Raw genomic sequence first — 15,802 nt, 5'->3', positions numbered from 1 at the left:
TTGATATACAGTACCTTTGAAGCCAGTGGGATAATGACGTCAGAGAATACCCTAAAGCCACCCAAGGTCATAAAGTTAATGGATAATAAAGGCATCTAGTCCCCTGAGAATAATGCCTTAGCTGCTCTGTCTTCAAATACAGATGCATCCAGAGGATCTGGAGTATCCCAATGACCTCACTCAATAATATAACATTGAGTGGGACAGTGCAAACAACAAGTAGGGCAGCAAACACAAGAGTGTTTAGGAAAACAAAGAAAATGGACTTGAATCCACACAAAGATACCCAGTGAATTCACCTGGAGAAGATTATTTTTCAGACAAAGGGGTGGTTCCACACAGCAGCTTGGTGCCTGCTTCTTTCCTAGGTACGTTGTGTCCCAATGTTTCTCTCATTTCACCATTTGGGTTTATTTGTCACTGCTTGAGATGCCAGACAGATTTTTTTCAGAGCATGAGATGGAGAAGATTATTTTTCAGACAAAGCGGTGGTTCCACACAGCAGCTTGGTGCCTGCTTCTTTCCTAGGTACATTGTGTCCCAATGTTTCTCTCATTTCACCATTTGGGTTTATTTGTCACTGCTTGAGATGCCAGACATTCTGCAAAGCACTCGGTGACCATCAAGCCTGGTTATGCTGGACTGCAGTTTCTGGGAAATGCAAGGTTTTCCTTGACAGCAGTTTGCTGCTGTAAATACTATGATCACATTGCACAGGGTCTGAATGCCACCCACGTTCACACAGAGAGAGCTGCGGCCCCAAAGAGACTTTGAAGAGTGATTCTGGGAACCGAAGTAGGTGCTAGGAAAGAGAAGCTCAAAATCCAGCCACAGCTCAAAATCCAGCCACAGCTCAGAACAGAAAGAGAATCTGATGCATTTTTCTGGGTAACATGATGAGTGCTGAAGTTGTGATGATGCAGCAGTGTGTTACCTTAGAAGTTGAGGAAGGGTCTGAGGACAGAAGGCTGTATGAAAGAGAATTCTCATGCAGAGTAGTCCCAGAGCTGGCCAAGCCCCAGCAAAGCTCTAGGGAGCAAAGAGGAGGCTCCCCCATCCACCACCCATTCCCATTGTAGTGGGACCTTTCTATTGGGACATGGCCAATTGTTGATGCCAAATTTACAAGCAAACAGAAAGATTTTGAAACACCTGAGTCAACAATGTATATTTTATTGCATGCCATTTCCACCAGAATTTCTACAAGTTTATCACAATTCCGCATTTCTGTTCCTTTCCTACTTCATTCTGCCCTCTGCCCTTTTGCTTCATGTTGTACTTACCTGCAGTGTTTATTCTGTCACACTGCTTGCTTCTCTGCCTTGTTCTGTTCCCTTCCCTAGTCTCCTGATCCCCTTGCCCAGGTTTCAGTTTGGTGTCACAGATTTTCCCTGGGTGCCATCGGGGACAGCAGACAGACAACAGGGTCACTTCTTGCCACAAGAATGAGGAGAAACCTCTGCTATCTCACCCCTCCAGCACTCTCTGCAAAGCCTCTTCCACCTAAAAGACAATGGGACAAAGAGAAGAGGTTCTTTGAAGGATTAGCTTAAGTTATAACCTTTTCTCTCAGACACATGGCAGTGCAGCTGCTGTACATGCTGGTAGACTCTACATGTTTCCCAAGTTGCTCTTGGCTCTTTCTTTTCTGACTTCTTTATTTTAAGGGCCTGTATTTCACCATCCAGCAGGGAAGCTCACTGCTCCCAGAGAAGAAGAAAGCAGGAAAAGCACAACCCCTCGCTCCAGCACTCCAGAGGATGCATCCCAGCAGTAATAAATTACGTTTGGAACAGCCTTAGCAGAATGAAAAGGAAGGCGGTCACAGCTGAGCCAAATCCATGGAGCCTGAAGGGCACAAGAGTCCCCATAGGCATCTGAGTCATGCTCTGAGCCAGAGGCATGACACACCAACAAAGTGGACACAAGATCAGACACAGCTTTTGAAATATCTAGGAAAATGGCCTGAGTGAAGAGGGGAACCACTAAATCTGGGTTTCCTTCACTGTCAGGTCAGGTGTCCCTTCCAAAACTGTATCTATACTGCATACATAAGGGCCTGGATCAATATTCAAAATGCTTGATCTAAGAAATATTACCAAACTATAAGAGCTCCAATACTTCCTTCCATTTATCACACAAATACAAGCATCTATATTGACTCGCTGTCCCACCCACACACAAGATTAATAAACTCATCCACATTCACGCAGCGTTGCCTCACAAGTGTAACTTGAACTGAAAACAAAACAAAACACCAAGCAAGAAAAAAGAACAAAAGAGAAATTCCCCACTGGGACTAAAGCCATGCTCATGCCTTAGTGAACCAGCCCTGGACGTCTCAGACTTTTTACCAACAAGCCCTTGATGTTCTCTGCACTTGTATATAAAGTGCCCCCCACCCCCTCTTAAGTGCTGCCATGGGGTTCAGTAGCACTGAATAAAACATTCTGTAATATTAAATAAAGCATATTAGGAACAGCTCAAGCATACAGGAAGAAGACAGGGAGATTGCAACAACCTGGGAGGGGCTGCACAAACATCAACAGCAGGATTAGAATTCAAGTGATCTTGACAAACTGGAAATACAATCTGGAAAAAGCAATTTAGCATGAACACCTAGGAATGACCTGCAAGGTCAAGGTAGGGAACATTGTGGCACACAGCTGATCTACTGGAAGGGACATGGCTCACATCATGTGTCACAGGCTGCCCATAAGTGAATAATATCATGTCATGTTATGTTATATGTTATGTTATGTTATGTTATGTTATGTTATGTTATGTTATGTTATGGCTCTTGTGAATATCTGGTCCCATATTCAGATACATGAGCAAGAGTGCTGTCTGCAAATACCCAAGGTAATCTCCCAGAACTCACTCAGCAAGGCCTTAGGGCGTGGTTCAAGGAACTCCACATCAGCTGAGGAAAGAGCGGGATAAGAAGGTTCAGAGATCAGAAGATAATTATTAATATAATTTAGAGAAGAAAAAACTAAGATTGAAACCATCTTCAGGTAACCTAGAAGTGCCTACAAAGAGAGAGGAAATATTTTCCCTGACCATTGTGGGCAAACATTAGAATTACAAAACCACTTCTAGTAGAGAAGGTAATTCCTCTGAGGCAGACTGCTTGGGAGGTCAGAGGATTTGAGTAACAGATTAAAACCACTTTGGCAGGAACCTTTTAGGCCAAGCTGATCCTTCCAAGGCTTGTGGATTGGATAACATCCAATGTGGATGTGGATAACATCCGGATTTTCACCTGCAGAGCTCTGCACATGACTGTAGCTCTGCCCATGGATCCAAGGTGTGCAAGATTCACAGAAAGTCACTTCCACTTATACCTGCATAAAATGCTTAAGGAAAAACAACCAATCAGGGATTCCTGTCTGTTCTCAAGTACTGGCTGCAGGTGTGTGAGTTCAGTAAAATCTAAGGTTCCTGTTAGGAGGTGGGTGATAGAGCAGGAGTGGGCAGCTCCCAGAGCCACTGATGCTGTGTCAAAGGGCAGGACCAGCCCATCTACCTGCTCTCTAATACCAACTGGTCATCCCCATGTAGGACAGGTATGTGAAGGAGGGAACTCAAAGCATCCTAGAAACACTTTGGTTCTTGATTCGATTTGACGGCTTTTAGGGATGAGAAGGAACCCAAATGAGTATTGGATTGGAAGAAGATATGGGGAATGTCAGGGATTTATTGAATATTTTGCATTTACACTTTGTCTGCTTATTAATTGTAATGATGGTCCAAGAGCTGCTAAATATGGGACAGGTTCTCACTTTTTTCCTCTAGTAGTAGTTTCAGACCTCTTGTCTTTGTTTATTAGTTTGTGTGCTTTCTTTGCACAGAGGGTAAAAGCTGGATTGATTTTTGATGTGCTATTCCACTGCAAGATTTTATTGACTTTGTATTGAGCTGCTACATCTAAGAAACAACTGCCATACCATGGAAAACAATTTTTTAAAAAAAGAAAAGTAAAAAATCCATCTGCTTTTCCATTCTGCTTCTGGAATTTACCCTCTAAAAGCTGACTGTGCAGGCCCTGAAGAAGATCCTGTTACTCTAAGCAAAGCTGGAATAGGCTACTTATTGTTCCAGGCCACTGGTCTCGCCTTTCTCAGACATTGCCTGCAGAAATAACGAGCAGCTTAAACAGGGCTCCCTTTTGAAACTGTCAACAGCTTGAGTTCCCCATTTAAAGGCTCTGGCATCAGGGCACCCTGAAGCCAAGCAATGTTAGCAGGAAAGCAGAATTAATACAGAAGAGGAAAAGCCTGCAGGGAGGGGAGAGGCCTCTTCTGCAGGGAGAAGTGCAGCAGTGCTGTGTAAGACTGAGATCCAGGGCTCTGCAAAGGTCACTGGTTTGTGGCTTTTACCACCAAAAACAGGGTTTCATTCCCTCACTTCTGGTTGTGTCATGGGGTCAGCATTTAGCACAAAGCCCATATCAGCTGGTGCAACCCTTCTTCCCCTCTCTGGGACAATATTTCAGGGGGAGTCTGGTAATAGAATCACAGAAGGATTTGGGTTGGAAGGCACCTCAACGACCATCCAGTTCCAACCCCTCTGACATAGGCAGGGACACCTCTCACTAGACCTGGTTTCTTGAAGTGCCATTCAATTTGGCCTTGAACACTTCCAGGGATGGGGCATCCACAGTTTCTCTGGCAACATGTTCTAGAGCATTGTAAGCAGGTCGAGGGAGGTGATCCTGCCCCCCTACTCAGCCCTGGTGAGGCCACATCTGGAGTGCTGTGTCCAGTTCTGAGTTCCTCAGTACAAGAGGGACATGGAGCTCCTGGAGTGAGTCCAGTGGAGGGCTACAAAGTTGATCAAGGAACTGGAGCATGTCTCTTATGATGGAGCTGGGCCTGTTCAGCCTCGAGAAGAAACCACTGAGAGAGGACTCAGTCAATGTCTATGAGTATCTGAAGGGAGGGTGTCAAGAGGATGGACCCAGGCTCGTCTTGGTGGTGCTGAGCAAGAGGCAGTGGGCAGAAATCGATGCACAGGAAGTTCTACCTGAACATGAAGAACTTCTTTACTGTGGAGTGACCGCAGACTGGAACAGATTTCCCAGAAATGGTCTGGAGTTTCCCCTTAGTGAAGGTATTCAACAACCACTTGGACACAATCCTGTGCCACGTGCTCTGGAACGATCCTACTTAAGCAGGGAGATTGGACAAGATGACCCACTGCGGTCCCTTCCAACCTGAGCTGTTCTGTGATTCTGTGAACAAGCTCTCCCTGGAGCTTTCTCCTCTCCAGGCTGAACAACCCCGACTCCCTCAGCCTTTCCTCGTAACAGCTCTTACAGGCATTTTACCCCTGTTAAAAGGAGGCACCCCCTCCGAAGACCTCATGATATCAACCACAAGCACTCAGGGATGCCTCTCCCAGGAAGCAAGACCCCCCCAGCCAGCCTCCCCGAACCACCCAAAACAACTCAAACGCTATTAATGATCCACAGCAGGGACGCTCTGCCCCCTCCCCCCACCACCTCCCCAGCCTTCCAAATTTTTTTCAGCCTTTACTTCTGGTTCATGATGCAGCTGCTGCAGAGAAAGAAGTGCCAGGTTGAGGGCGGGGTGGGGGGGGAGAGAGGGGGCTGCCGAAGGGGAGCCCAGTCTCGGCATCCCCAATCCCGGCAGCCGCATCTCCTTCCCGTCCCTGGCCGGGAGCCGCCCCGCACGGCCGCCAGTGGCTGGGGGCGGCCTGGGGGGAGTTGTCCCTCCGCCCCCGCCCCCGGAGGCGCGGCCCGGCCCCGCCGCGAGTAGAAAGGCTGCACGGCGGGCGGGCAGAGCCAGAGCGCGGGGCTCACGCTGCCGGCATGGCTCTGGATTTCCTGGCGGGATGCGTTGGCGGTGAGTGTTGGGGAGCTGCAGGGGGGAAAATAATCATTAAAAAATGGTGCGGAAGGGGGAGAAAAAGGGGAAAGGATAAAGAGAGAAAAGGGGGTGAGAGGAGAATAATAATAAAAACAAGCAGAATAAAAGCTTAAAAAGGAAAAGGGGCGTAAGGGAAGGAATGTAAAATGGTAGGAAATAGAGAAGAGGAGGAGAAAGGGATAGAAGGAAATGCTTTTAAAATGCGGAAGAAAGGCAGGCAGGTCGGCGGGGAGGGCTGGGCGCGGCGCTGTTATTTTGGGAGCGGAGATGGTGCCGGGGGCGATGAGAGCGGCCCCCGCTGCAGTCGGGGCCGGGCCCGGGAAGCTCTCGGGGGTCCCGGGGCGTGCGGGCCGAGCCCTCCGCGGCCGCGCCGCAGCGCCGGGGACCGCCCGAGGCGGCCGGGAGGAGCGGGGCAGGGGGTGGGGGGTCTGGGGTGAGCGCCCCTACCTGAGCACAGGGACCCTGGGCAGCCCTAAGATGGAGAGGAGAGAGTGCGAACCCGCGTCCTGCGCTTCCCCGTGCATCTGCGGCCGGCCTGCCGCCTGCTATTTTTAGCAGTTATTAAATTGTGTTCAGGAGATTTATTCTCTCGTCTTTTCGGGTATTTGCGCTTGCTGTTTTCCTTGCCAACCTGGCAAAGATTTTTTTTAAAATCCCTTTTTTCAGCGTCTCTTTGGCTTCATCCTAGTGCTCGTTGCCTTCCCTGGATTCCCGCAGGGTCGGCTGTACCGCTGGCCTTTCCGCGCCGAGCACAGTGCACATTGCTGTTGTTCTATCTTGGGCTATGTCGCTGCCGTGCTGGCCTTAACCAACGCGGACTGCACCATCCTGGAGCTGCTGCCACATCTTCCCCGGGAGAGGGAGGGCGGCTATCTTGCCACAAACGTGGGAAAGCTGCACTGACGCTCTTGGAGTTGTCGCTGTTGCCCGCGGCCGCTAAGGACTGCTGGGTCGCAGAAGTACAGAGCCAGAGGATTCATTGCTCCAGCCTGTGTGTGCAAAATGCCTGTGTTCAGATTGGTGTAACTAATAGGCCTGCATGTGACTTCTAAAAAGTCCTTTGGTGCTAGGATAAAGCAAAGGTTTTTAGTAATTCATGGCCCTTCTGCAGGGGCTGCTGTCACATCTGGAAAAGGCTGTAGGCAGAGAGCTGGGATGTTCTGCTGCCTTTGGAGATGCTTACACAGAGCTATATGTCCATGGAATATTGTGCTTTAGAGGAAACCTGCATTTTCTGCCCAGGGGACTTGCCTTGGGCTGAGGCCAGGGGTCATGGCTGCACATTCCATATGGCATGGCACAGTTTGTAATCACACACCTCAACGCCTACCTGGGGCTCAGAGGCTTGACTAGAAGCATAAAGGCACCTGGTACTGGCCTGAAGGACTGGATTGTAGATCTCTTATCTCCTGACTTGGTAGGATGCTCTTTACCTGGTTTGCCAACCATGTTGTGCGCTCACACCTCAGACTGGTACTCCTGCTTGGGCTACTGTAGCCCCAGACCTACGAAGAAAATTCTGAGTAATAACAATGGCAATTTGTTTTGTTTCAGGTGCTGCTGGTGTGCTGGTAGGACACCCTTTTGACACTGTTAAGGTGGGTTGATTATGAAATATATTTGCCTCTAAGTAGAAAACTTAGTTTCTCCAAGGAGTGGGGGAGGAAAAAATATCCCCAGACACTGTAGGAGTGAAAATCTGTGTGGGAAAGCTTGGAGCAATCCTCCACCACCACTGTTAATAGATTTTTTGATCTCTAGCTCTTCAGATGTGAAAACTTAGTAACATAAACCTTGGCCTTAAACTGCAAGTGCAGTGCAGTAACAATGTGGTATTTGGAAATACAACCTTATATTTAACTAAATTTTGTTCTAAGCTTGCTTCTCTGCAGCTGTTCAACACTAACTGCTAAAACTTCCTCTCCCTGCATTTGTAATTCAAACCCACTTTGTTAGTAGGTTGAAAGACTGTGTTTTGTTTTCCCTTCAAGCTCTGCTATTACTCCTTAATTTGTAGCACTAGCCAAAGGGTGGAAGTCAATAAAAATCCACAGTATGAAGCTTGTCTGGGGGCTTTTTTCTCCAAGTATTATTATACATTTTTCTAACTTTCCAAGTTAAAACTGATTTTTCTGATGGTCTGTTAGTTGTGTGTGTTAAGCATACTTCTGCTACTATAAATACAAGATTTGACATCTCCTGGAGGGTCCCTCAGCCAGGGCTCTCAGGAGTCCAAGCCCATCTTTCAGAATGGAATGACAATTTAAGTCATCTTTTGGCAGCCTTACCCAAAGTCTTGCGCTGGAAGAATAGAAGAAGGGATATCAATGTATTCCTTGCTAAAGTAATATATCGGGTCACTTGACTGCAGCAGACAGCATGCCACGTAGTAAATCTGTATTTGGAACACCTTTACCTTGCTGAATTTAGATATTCAAAGACTGTGGGCTGATAGTGTTACCAAGGACCCCACCATATATTCTGTATTCCAGTGCACGGTTAATTCAATACAGAATTCCCAAGCTAGTGGATATTGGTCCTCCTTGCAAGCTTGCAGTGCAAGCTGCTCAAACAGCAAAATCTGTCTTTTTGTTGCTAAGAATATGGTAAATTTGACAGTTAAATAATTCAGCTGAGTTCTAGAATGTATTTTCAGGAATGGTATTATCCAGGCTTGCACAATTTTTCTTATGGTGGTACAGGGCCAGCTGTCTTTTTCTCTCCCTTCCTGCCAAGTTTTACATGCTTAACTGAATGTATGGGTCATTTCATTGAATCCAGCAGAACTACTAAAATTCTATGCTCAGACTAAAGGTAACTATGTGTGGGTTTTTTAGGTGTTTTTTTTAAAGTGGAACAGCTTCTACTGTGTGAAACTAAACATTTAACTGTAAAAACTGGGGCTCCCATGCTGGTTTCAGCGGATGTATTATTGCAAAATAGATGTATTGTCTTTGGAAAAAAGCATCTTGCTTTACAACAGAGCAAATAATTTGTTTCTGGATGACTTTAAATTTTTATTGAAATCCAGTGTGGCACATGATATTTTCCATAAGAAGGTATTGTAGGCATTTATCTGTGTTTTGTTAGAGCAAATACTGATGTTTGTGTTATTAGCTGGCATAGTCACCACTGTATGTCGAAAAACTAACCCTAACCACCCCTTAAGGAGGAAAAAAAAAAAGATGTTGCATAACTTGTGTATGTATATGTGTTAAGAATTAACTCTTCTCATAGTTCTGCAGTGTTTAAAGGGCTCACTGGTAGTCACCTTAGACTGTGCATTTTTAATATAACTGAACAATGGGAAAGCTGCTTAGATAAGCCAAAGTTTTACTTCTGTCTTGGCATTTAAGCTCTTCTTTTTTTTGCCTGGTGCTCATGTTTCACAGAGTGGGGAGGGGGATGGTGGGACACACAGGGAGACATTAAGCCGGTAAAGTCACCCTGCAAAACCTGCAACTGAGCTGATCTCAGAACTGGCAAACTCCTTATCCCTGGTTTGTTGATGTAATGTATAAAATTGCTTTTTTGCTTTTAACTGCCTTTACTTTCTGAGCTAGGGGCTGTCTTCATTAACAGCAAAAGTGTTACTTTGTTGTAGATGACAGATAAGCCTCATCACGGGAGAGTTACCTAGTAAGTATAGCCCAGGTGAACACTTCTGTTTCTCTCAGTCTTAATTTATTCTCAAATGTATTAGTTCAAGTAAAGAACTGAAAGACTTATGAAGCTTTTTCCCTTTTGAGTTTTAAACTGATGCATCCCTCTTGTACAGCTATGGCATGGAGGGAGCGGGGTTTAAATATCCCTTTTTGTAAATGTAGTTTTATTCTGAACCTTCTTTCTGCTATGCATTTCTGGCTGTATACACTCCCATACACAGTGCCTCTAAAACTGAATCTCAGGCACGCTGCTGTTGAGGTCTTATCCACTACATATTTTTGGATGATGTTTTCATTGCTCAAATACTTCTGAAGTCACTGATTTCCCACATTATTAAGTGCTTGGACTGTTTTGGGGATGTGGTGGTTTGGGCTTTTTTTAGTCTTGAGTGCTTTTATGAGAGTCTTTAGTGATGTTAAACTACTGGGGGTTACTACTGGACCTAAAACCTTAGTAACAGTGTTTCCACAAGAAAGAAGCTAGAATACTGGGCAATGAATGGAATAGGTGGATAAACTTTGCACATGATTCATCTTTCCTGTAGTTGTACACACTAAGGAGCTTCTTGAATATGGCATTACCCTGCATGAAAATGCAAGTTTTATGTGCACTCATTGCCTTACGTGGCAGTTTTCTAATGTGGGTACCCTTATGTGACCAGCACTGTGCTCAAGAATAAGAGGTTTTTTTCATTCTTAGACCTGGAGAGTCAGTACTCTAAATATCCTACCCTACATCAATGCTTAATTGGTTAATATTTCACAAATTGTTTAGACAAAAATAGTGGAAACTGTATGCCACTAGGAAATTCAATCCATATATGCAATATGACTAATTCTAAACTACTAAACACAAGCAGAAAAGATAAAGTAGGAAGGTTCCTAAGCTGCAAATCCCCCAAAGCCTATACATGTGGAAGTCACAGACAAGATTTGAAACAATAACAGTAAATTATAAATGGAGTAAAACCTTCTGTTTGTGCAAATGTGACAGCTTGTTAAGATTTGCCTTTGCTTGTAGACCTGCTCCTTTAACAGTTTTGACAGTCTGTCTACCCCCCAAAAGTCACTTGAAGTAACAAAGGATTTATTTTCTTTGAATCCTACTGTAAGCCTGCTTTTAATGCTGAGATGTTGCAAGACCCAAGGTGATCTCAGCCTCCCACTGTGGCTAGCATACACTAATGCATATACTAAAAAACGACTGAAAACTGAAGTTCTGATTTACAAAGCATAAAATAACATGTTGTAGGAAAAATACTAAAACTGTCAATTTAGTTTTGCTTTGAAGAAAGCTAACCTGAATACAGGATTCTGACAAACCACCTCCATAAATCATTTTCTAGACCCACATATTACAGGTCTTTCATTGTTGTGGTGGTGTTTTTTATTACTTTAGGCAAGCAGATGAAAAAGAATTAAGTTCAGGAATCTTTCACACAGACATGATATTTTTATTCTTTTGCTCAGAATAAGGGACTGAACTTTTTTGCCCTGGAGCTGCTGCAGCAGCATTGAATGGTTGATAAGCATCTTTTCTGAAGAACATTGCAGCCCTCCATGCTGGAGATCAAACACAGGTTTATAACTTTATCAATCCACGGAAATCAATGTATTGAGTTTATTGCAGTGTAGGGCTTTGCCTGAGCTAGGTAGAACTGAGACTTTTTAAAAGGGTGTTGAGGGCAAATAAGCATGAAAAAACAAAATTGGAATTTTCCATTAGAGGTTAAAAAGCATCTGGAAAAGGGCCTATCTCCTAAGACCACCAGTTACAGTAGCATCTGTCTTTCTAGCAGAACATACTGTTTCAGTTTTGGAAAAGTTAATCGATAACTAACATTTAAAGGTTTAAAACAGCTGTACCCTCACCAATTGCTTACATTCAGCAGGCTAAAAAAACAAAACAGACTAAAATTTAAAAGAACAAATGGCTTTTTACTCCTTCCCATATGCAAAGACAGACATCTTAAGAGTCACTGCCCTGCTACCCTCTGAAAAAAAAAAATCAGATCTCAATGAATGGGCCCAAATCTGGCAGTCAGAAACACTGTGGGTATTGTTGAAAGTTTTTATCCTTTTAAAATTATCCTAATCTGGTGCTTGACTTGCAAATAATTTTTTTATTAAATTGTCTCAGTTTTGCACAGGTATTCCTTAGTGTGAACAGAAGTATTCTTGGCAGCTAAAGAAAGTCCCTATTGTAGCCTGTACTGGAAAGCATCTATTTGAAATTCTAGATGGCAATGTACCCTTCCACTTACTGGTTTGCTAAGAGTCACAAGAAGTTAATAATCCTCTTCCCCTCATATTTTCACTCCCAAACTTAATTCAAAACACTTACACAAGATTTTTCAAATTATTGTGCCACATATGGCATTCCAGTGTCCAGCCTGCACTCTTGCATATGCATTGCTATAGCAAATCTCCACATAGGTACAAGGCAGTAGCTTGCCCTTTAGGCTGTTCCTGATGTACGAATTGGTCTCTCACACAACTTTTTATAGGTTCGTCTGCAAGTTCAAAATGTAGAGAAGCCTCTCTACCGTGGGACTTTCCATTGCTTTCAGTCCATCATAAAGCAAGAATCTGTAAGTACAAAATGAATGCTTTGCATATTGTTTTTATCTTTGTATATTTTGGCTCAGGAGGGTGGGGAAGCTGTTTAAAAAAAAAAAAAAAAAAAAGACAAATGTTGAAGATCAAGAGATAAAAGTATATCCTGAACCTCCCCTGATTGTACAGCAGATATTATAGTCAGAACTTTGCCAGAAACTTAGTGAAGAAGATCACTAAGTCCGAAGATGGTATTTTGAGGTTAACATTTTAAAGAAAATAAGTTATTTAAATAACTAATTTTCTGAGAATCTAAGCAATGAGTGAAGAAATTGGTGGGTTGTTTTTGCTGCTGAAGCTTTAGGACCATTGCTAAAAGGGTAGCTTCAAGCTTTACATAAGCTATTTAAAAAGAAAAAGTAAAAAAATTGCCAGAAAACTCTTCTCTGGATAGAGTAAGATTATTTTCTGGATGTGTTCAACTATATTTTTGTACTGCTAAATTGCTTAAATGTTTGTGTCCCAGGCAGAGATGAAATTTTTATTACAAAACAAGGTGGTCCTGATCTGGCCACTGTTAGAGAGCTGGGGTACAAGGGAGAGCCAGAAGGGCTGTGTTCTGCAGCTTGAGGAGGTTATCCACACCACTGCTAAAAAGGGTTTTTCCTCCCTTCTTCCATTAGGCTTTTGGACTCTATAAAGGTATTGGGTCACCAATGATGGGACTTACATTCATTAACGCGCTGGTGTTCGGTGTGCAAGGAAACACCCTTCGTGCTCTGGGCAAAGACACTCCTCTGAACCAGTTCCTTGCAGGGTCAGCAGCAGGGGCCATCCAGTGCGTCATCTGCTGTCCCATGGAGCTGGCAAAGACAAGGATGCAGCTTCAAGGAACAGGAGAATATAAACTAAAAACGAAGAACTACAAAAATTCTCTGGACTGCTTGATCAAAATCTATCAAAAGGAAGGGCTGAGGGGTATCAACAGAGGCATGGTCTCTACCTTCATAAGAGAAACTCCAAGCTTTGGCTTTTACTTCCTGACCTATGACTGCATGACTCGGTATTTAGGCTGTGAAGCTGAAGACAGTTATGTTATTCCTAAACTGCTGTTTTCTGGAGGGATGTCGGGAATTGTGTCCTGGCTCTCCACCTATCCCATGGATGTGATCAAATCCCGGCTTCAGGCCGATGGTGTCGGAGGCATCACACAATACAACGGCATCCTGGACTGTGTCCGGAAGAGTTACCATGAGGAGGGCTGGAGGGTGTTCACAAGAGGTCTCACTTCCACACTTCTCCGTGCTTTTCCTGTCAATGCAGCTACCTTTGCTACTGTCACTGTGTTCCTAATGTACATGAAGTCAGAAGACAACCTTCCTGAATGTGAACCAGGTCCAGTAATCCATCACCCTTCCAGTTTGTGAACCTCATCTCTTTGTTGTCTTCATCCAAAGCCCAGCTGGTTGGGTTTTGTTGAACATGAACACTTGACCCACACAAGTAGTGTAGATTTATGCTATCTGTGTAAAGAATCCCTAAATGTATCAAATGAGGATTTCATCTCACTACTTGTATAAACAACATCTTGCCTTATTCAGGACTCCATATCAGTAGTATTCAAGTAAGAGAGGGATCTGCCTTTAGAAAGTTGCTGTTGTGGCTCCAGAAGAGGTTCTGGAGAGTGTTCTAGCACCAGAAATTGAGTTTTCTTTCACTCAGGTTCTGAATGACTGAGTTGAGTTGAATGCAGAAATCTTTTCATGAAAGAAATACTCATTTTGTATGTGACAGGAGTAAGTGTACTCCTGTAAGGTGAAGAAAGGGGAAGAAGTTTAATGTTGGAGGCATTTTGCAGGTAACCCCAAACTGTAAAGATGTGGACTAGCATTCAGCTAGTCATGTGTTTTACTTTTCCTCTGCTTTTATATGTCAATGGTTTTAGTAGCAACTTTGTTCATACTGATTTGTAAAAAAAAAAAAAAAAAAAAAAAAAAATTTGTACCTAAATTACTCCCTGACCTTCTGGCTTCGAATAAATATCTTAAGCACAAAGTTAGCATCTGCACTCAAATGCACTTGTTCCTTTAAATCTCAAGGCTTGTAAGGATTTAGGGAAACTCAGATCAAGTAGGACTGAGGTTATTTGCCTTCATCTCTGTTTCTCCTTTGGTGGGTGCACAGACTGTATTGAGTAGTTCAGCCCTGTAGACTTTGTTCTCTGAAGTTAATGCAACTTTGCACCACTTCTCCCACCATGCCCCATAGCAGCCAGTGATGTACAGAAGTCAAAGTCGTGCCTGTGGTATTGCACAAAATGTTTGTGGGTGCAATGTTAGCTTAGCAGCTTGAAGTACCTTAGAAATACATACATATTTAGGACTGGAGGTTTCATAGCTTTCCAGAAAGTAGGGGTGTAAGTGTCTGAAATGGTTCCTGTTTAATACACTTGCATTATGAATTTAAAGAATACTGATTTTTATGTATTTAGTTACAGTGCTACTGGAAAGAAGACTGAAAAGGGTTGTAGAGAATTTTCTTGTTACATTAATCTGCTCTGATTTTTTTCTTTTCTATTTTTTTTTAGTCTGTTCAAGAAGAATTGAATTAGCCAAAGAGCTACAAACAGTTATTTAAGATTTGAGATAAAAGTTACACATATTTGGCACAAATAGCTGTGAGGAAGGACTATATGTGTGTGAGCAGTGTTTTAAAACATATCAAACTAGTTCAGTAAGTACAACTTGTTATACTTTTGGTTGGGACAAGTGCAATATGTGTTTAATTTATATGAATTTTCTAAAGAAGCGTTATTTCATAGTGTTTTGCACTGTAACAAAATATGCTGGAGAAACCTGTAAAACTGATATTTTTTTTATACCTTGAAGGTATGGTGGATGTTTTAGTGCCTACTTGCACTGAGATTCAAATTGAATGTTAAATCTGTCTACTAAGCTGCATATGCACAACAACTCACAGCAAAGACCATTTACACCTTTGTACAGGAGTAAGTAATTCTTGTATATATATTGAGGGAATAAATTTTTTAAAAATTTTGCCTTTGGTTCTTTGAAGTTTGCTTTTTTGTGTTTTACTCAGGCGCTTCTTTGTGTTGGATTGAGCTTGCATGAGGGTGGGGTTTCTGGCTTTTGCCAGGGGAAACTTGCTCCATATCTGCCTTCTGTGCACCACTGGGAAGGGCAGGGTCTTGCTCTGGCTTAGGCCCCATCACTGGAGCAAAGAAAGGAAGTTGCCTGACCTCACTTCTTCAAACTGACCTTTCCTGTACCACGAGAACAATCCTGCTTTTAAAGCCAAAGAGCTGGCCCTATGCTGAGACCCCTTCCTATTCTGCGTTTATTGGTTTAAGCTGTGCTGGTCACCAGCAAGGCTGCACAGTTGTGCCTCTCCTCTGGACTCACTCCAGTAGGTTCATGTCCTCCTCTTCAGAGGTTACTTCAGGTACTAGCTCCACTAATTCATCTTCTTAAGGGCTAGATGCATGTGACTGACACAAACCCTGTCAAGCATCAATTTCCTGGATCAGGAAGGGAAAAGGCCACCACCTCTCCACCTGACCATGACTAGGGTCAGTTCCAGTCAAGTACCTTTTGTTCTCTCAGTGGGAGCAACAACTGTGTTCAACATTGAACTATAGAACAGAAACAAATACTTGGAATAAGCAAA

At 43.5% G+C, this 15,802-nt stretch overlaps 1 protein-coding gene across 3 annotated transcripts; it reads left to right on the top strand.

Annotated features, from left to right (window-relative positions):
- The first annotated feature begins 5,764 nt into the window (after positions 1 to 5,764).
- Positions 5,765 to 15,172, top strand: SLC25A29 (solute carrier family 25 member 29). 3 transcript variants are annotated; one of them, XM_042047967.1, is made up of 4 exons: positions 5,765 to 5,870; positions 7,449 to 7,492; positions 12,067 to 12,150; positions 12,799 to 15,172. In XM_042047967.1, exons 1-4 carry the CDS (start codon positions 5,837 to 5,839, stop codon positions 13,540 to 13,542), a joined length of 906 nt encoding a protein of 301 aa, XP_041903901.1. In that variant the 5' UTR covers positions 5,765 to 5,836; the 3' UTR covers positions 13,543 to 15,172. The 3 variants fall into 3 exon arrangements, with proteins under 3 accessions (XP_041903901.1, XP_041903902.1, XP_041903903.1); XM_042047969.1 differs by lacking the exon at positions 5,765 to 5,870 and adding an exon at positions 9,499 to 9,533 and having other exon boundaries at positions 7,455 to 7,492; XM_042047968.1 differs by lacking the exon at positions 5,765 to 5,870 and having other exon boundaries at positions 7,450 to 9,533.
- The last annotated feature ends 630 nt before the right edge of the window (positions 15,173 to 15,802 follow it).

Source organism: Corvus kubaryi, unplaced genomic scaffold (assembly GCF_017639235.1).
Source record: "Corvus kubaryi isolate FWS band 111438036 unplaced genomic scaffold, C.kubaryi_AGA036_p1.0 66, whole genome shotgun sequence".
NCBI classification, from domain to species: domain Eukaryota; kingdom Metazoa; phylum Chordata; class Aves; order Passeriformes; family Corvidae; genus Corvus; species Corvus kubaryi.
Note: the sequence above shows the minus strand (reverse complement) of the source record. Positions and strands in the feature narration are given on the sequence as shown.

Coding starts and splice junctions, on each gene's coding strand:
- SLC25A29 (XM_042047967.1), top strand. CDS start 5,837: ATGGCTCTGGATTTCCTGGCGGGATGCGTTGGCG. Junction 7,493..12,066: donor ACCCTTTTGACACTGTTAAG/GTGGGTTGATTA, acceptor AACTTTTTATAG/GTTCGTCTGCAAGTTCAAAA. Junction 12,151..12,798: donor CCATCATAAAGCAAGAATCT/GTAAGTACAAAA, acceptor TTCTTCCATTAG/GCTTTTGGACTCTATAAAGG.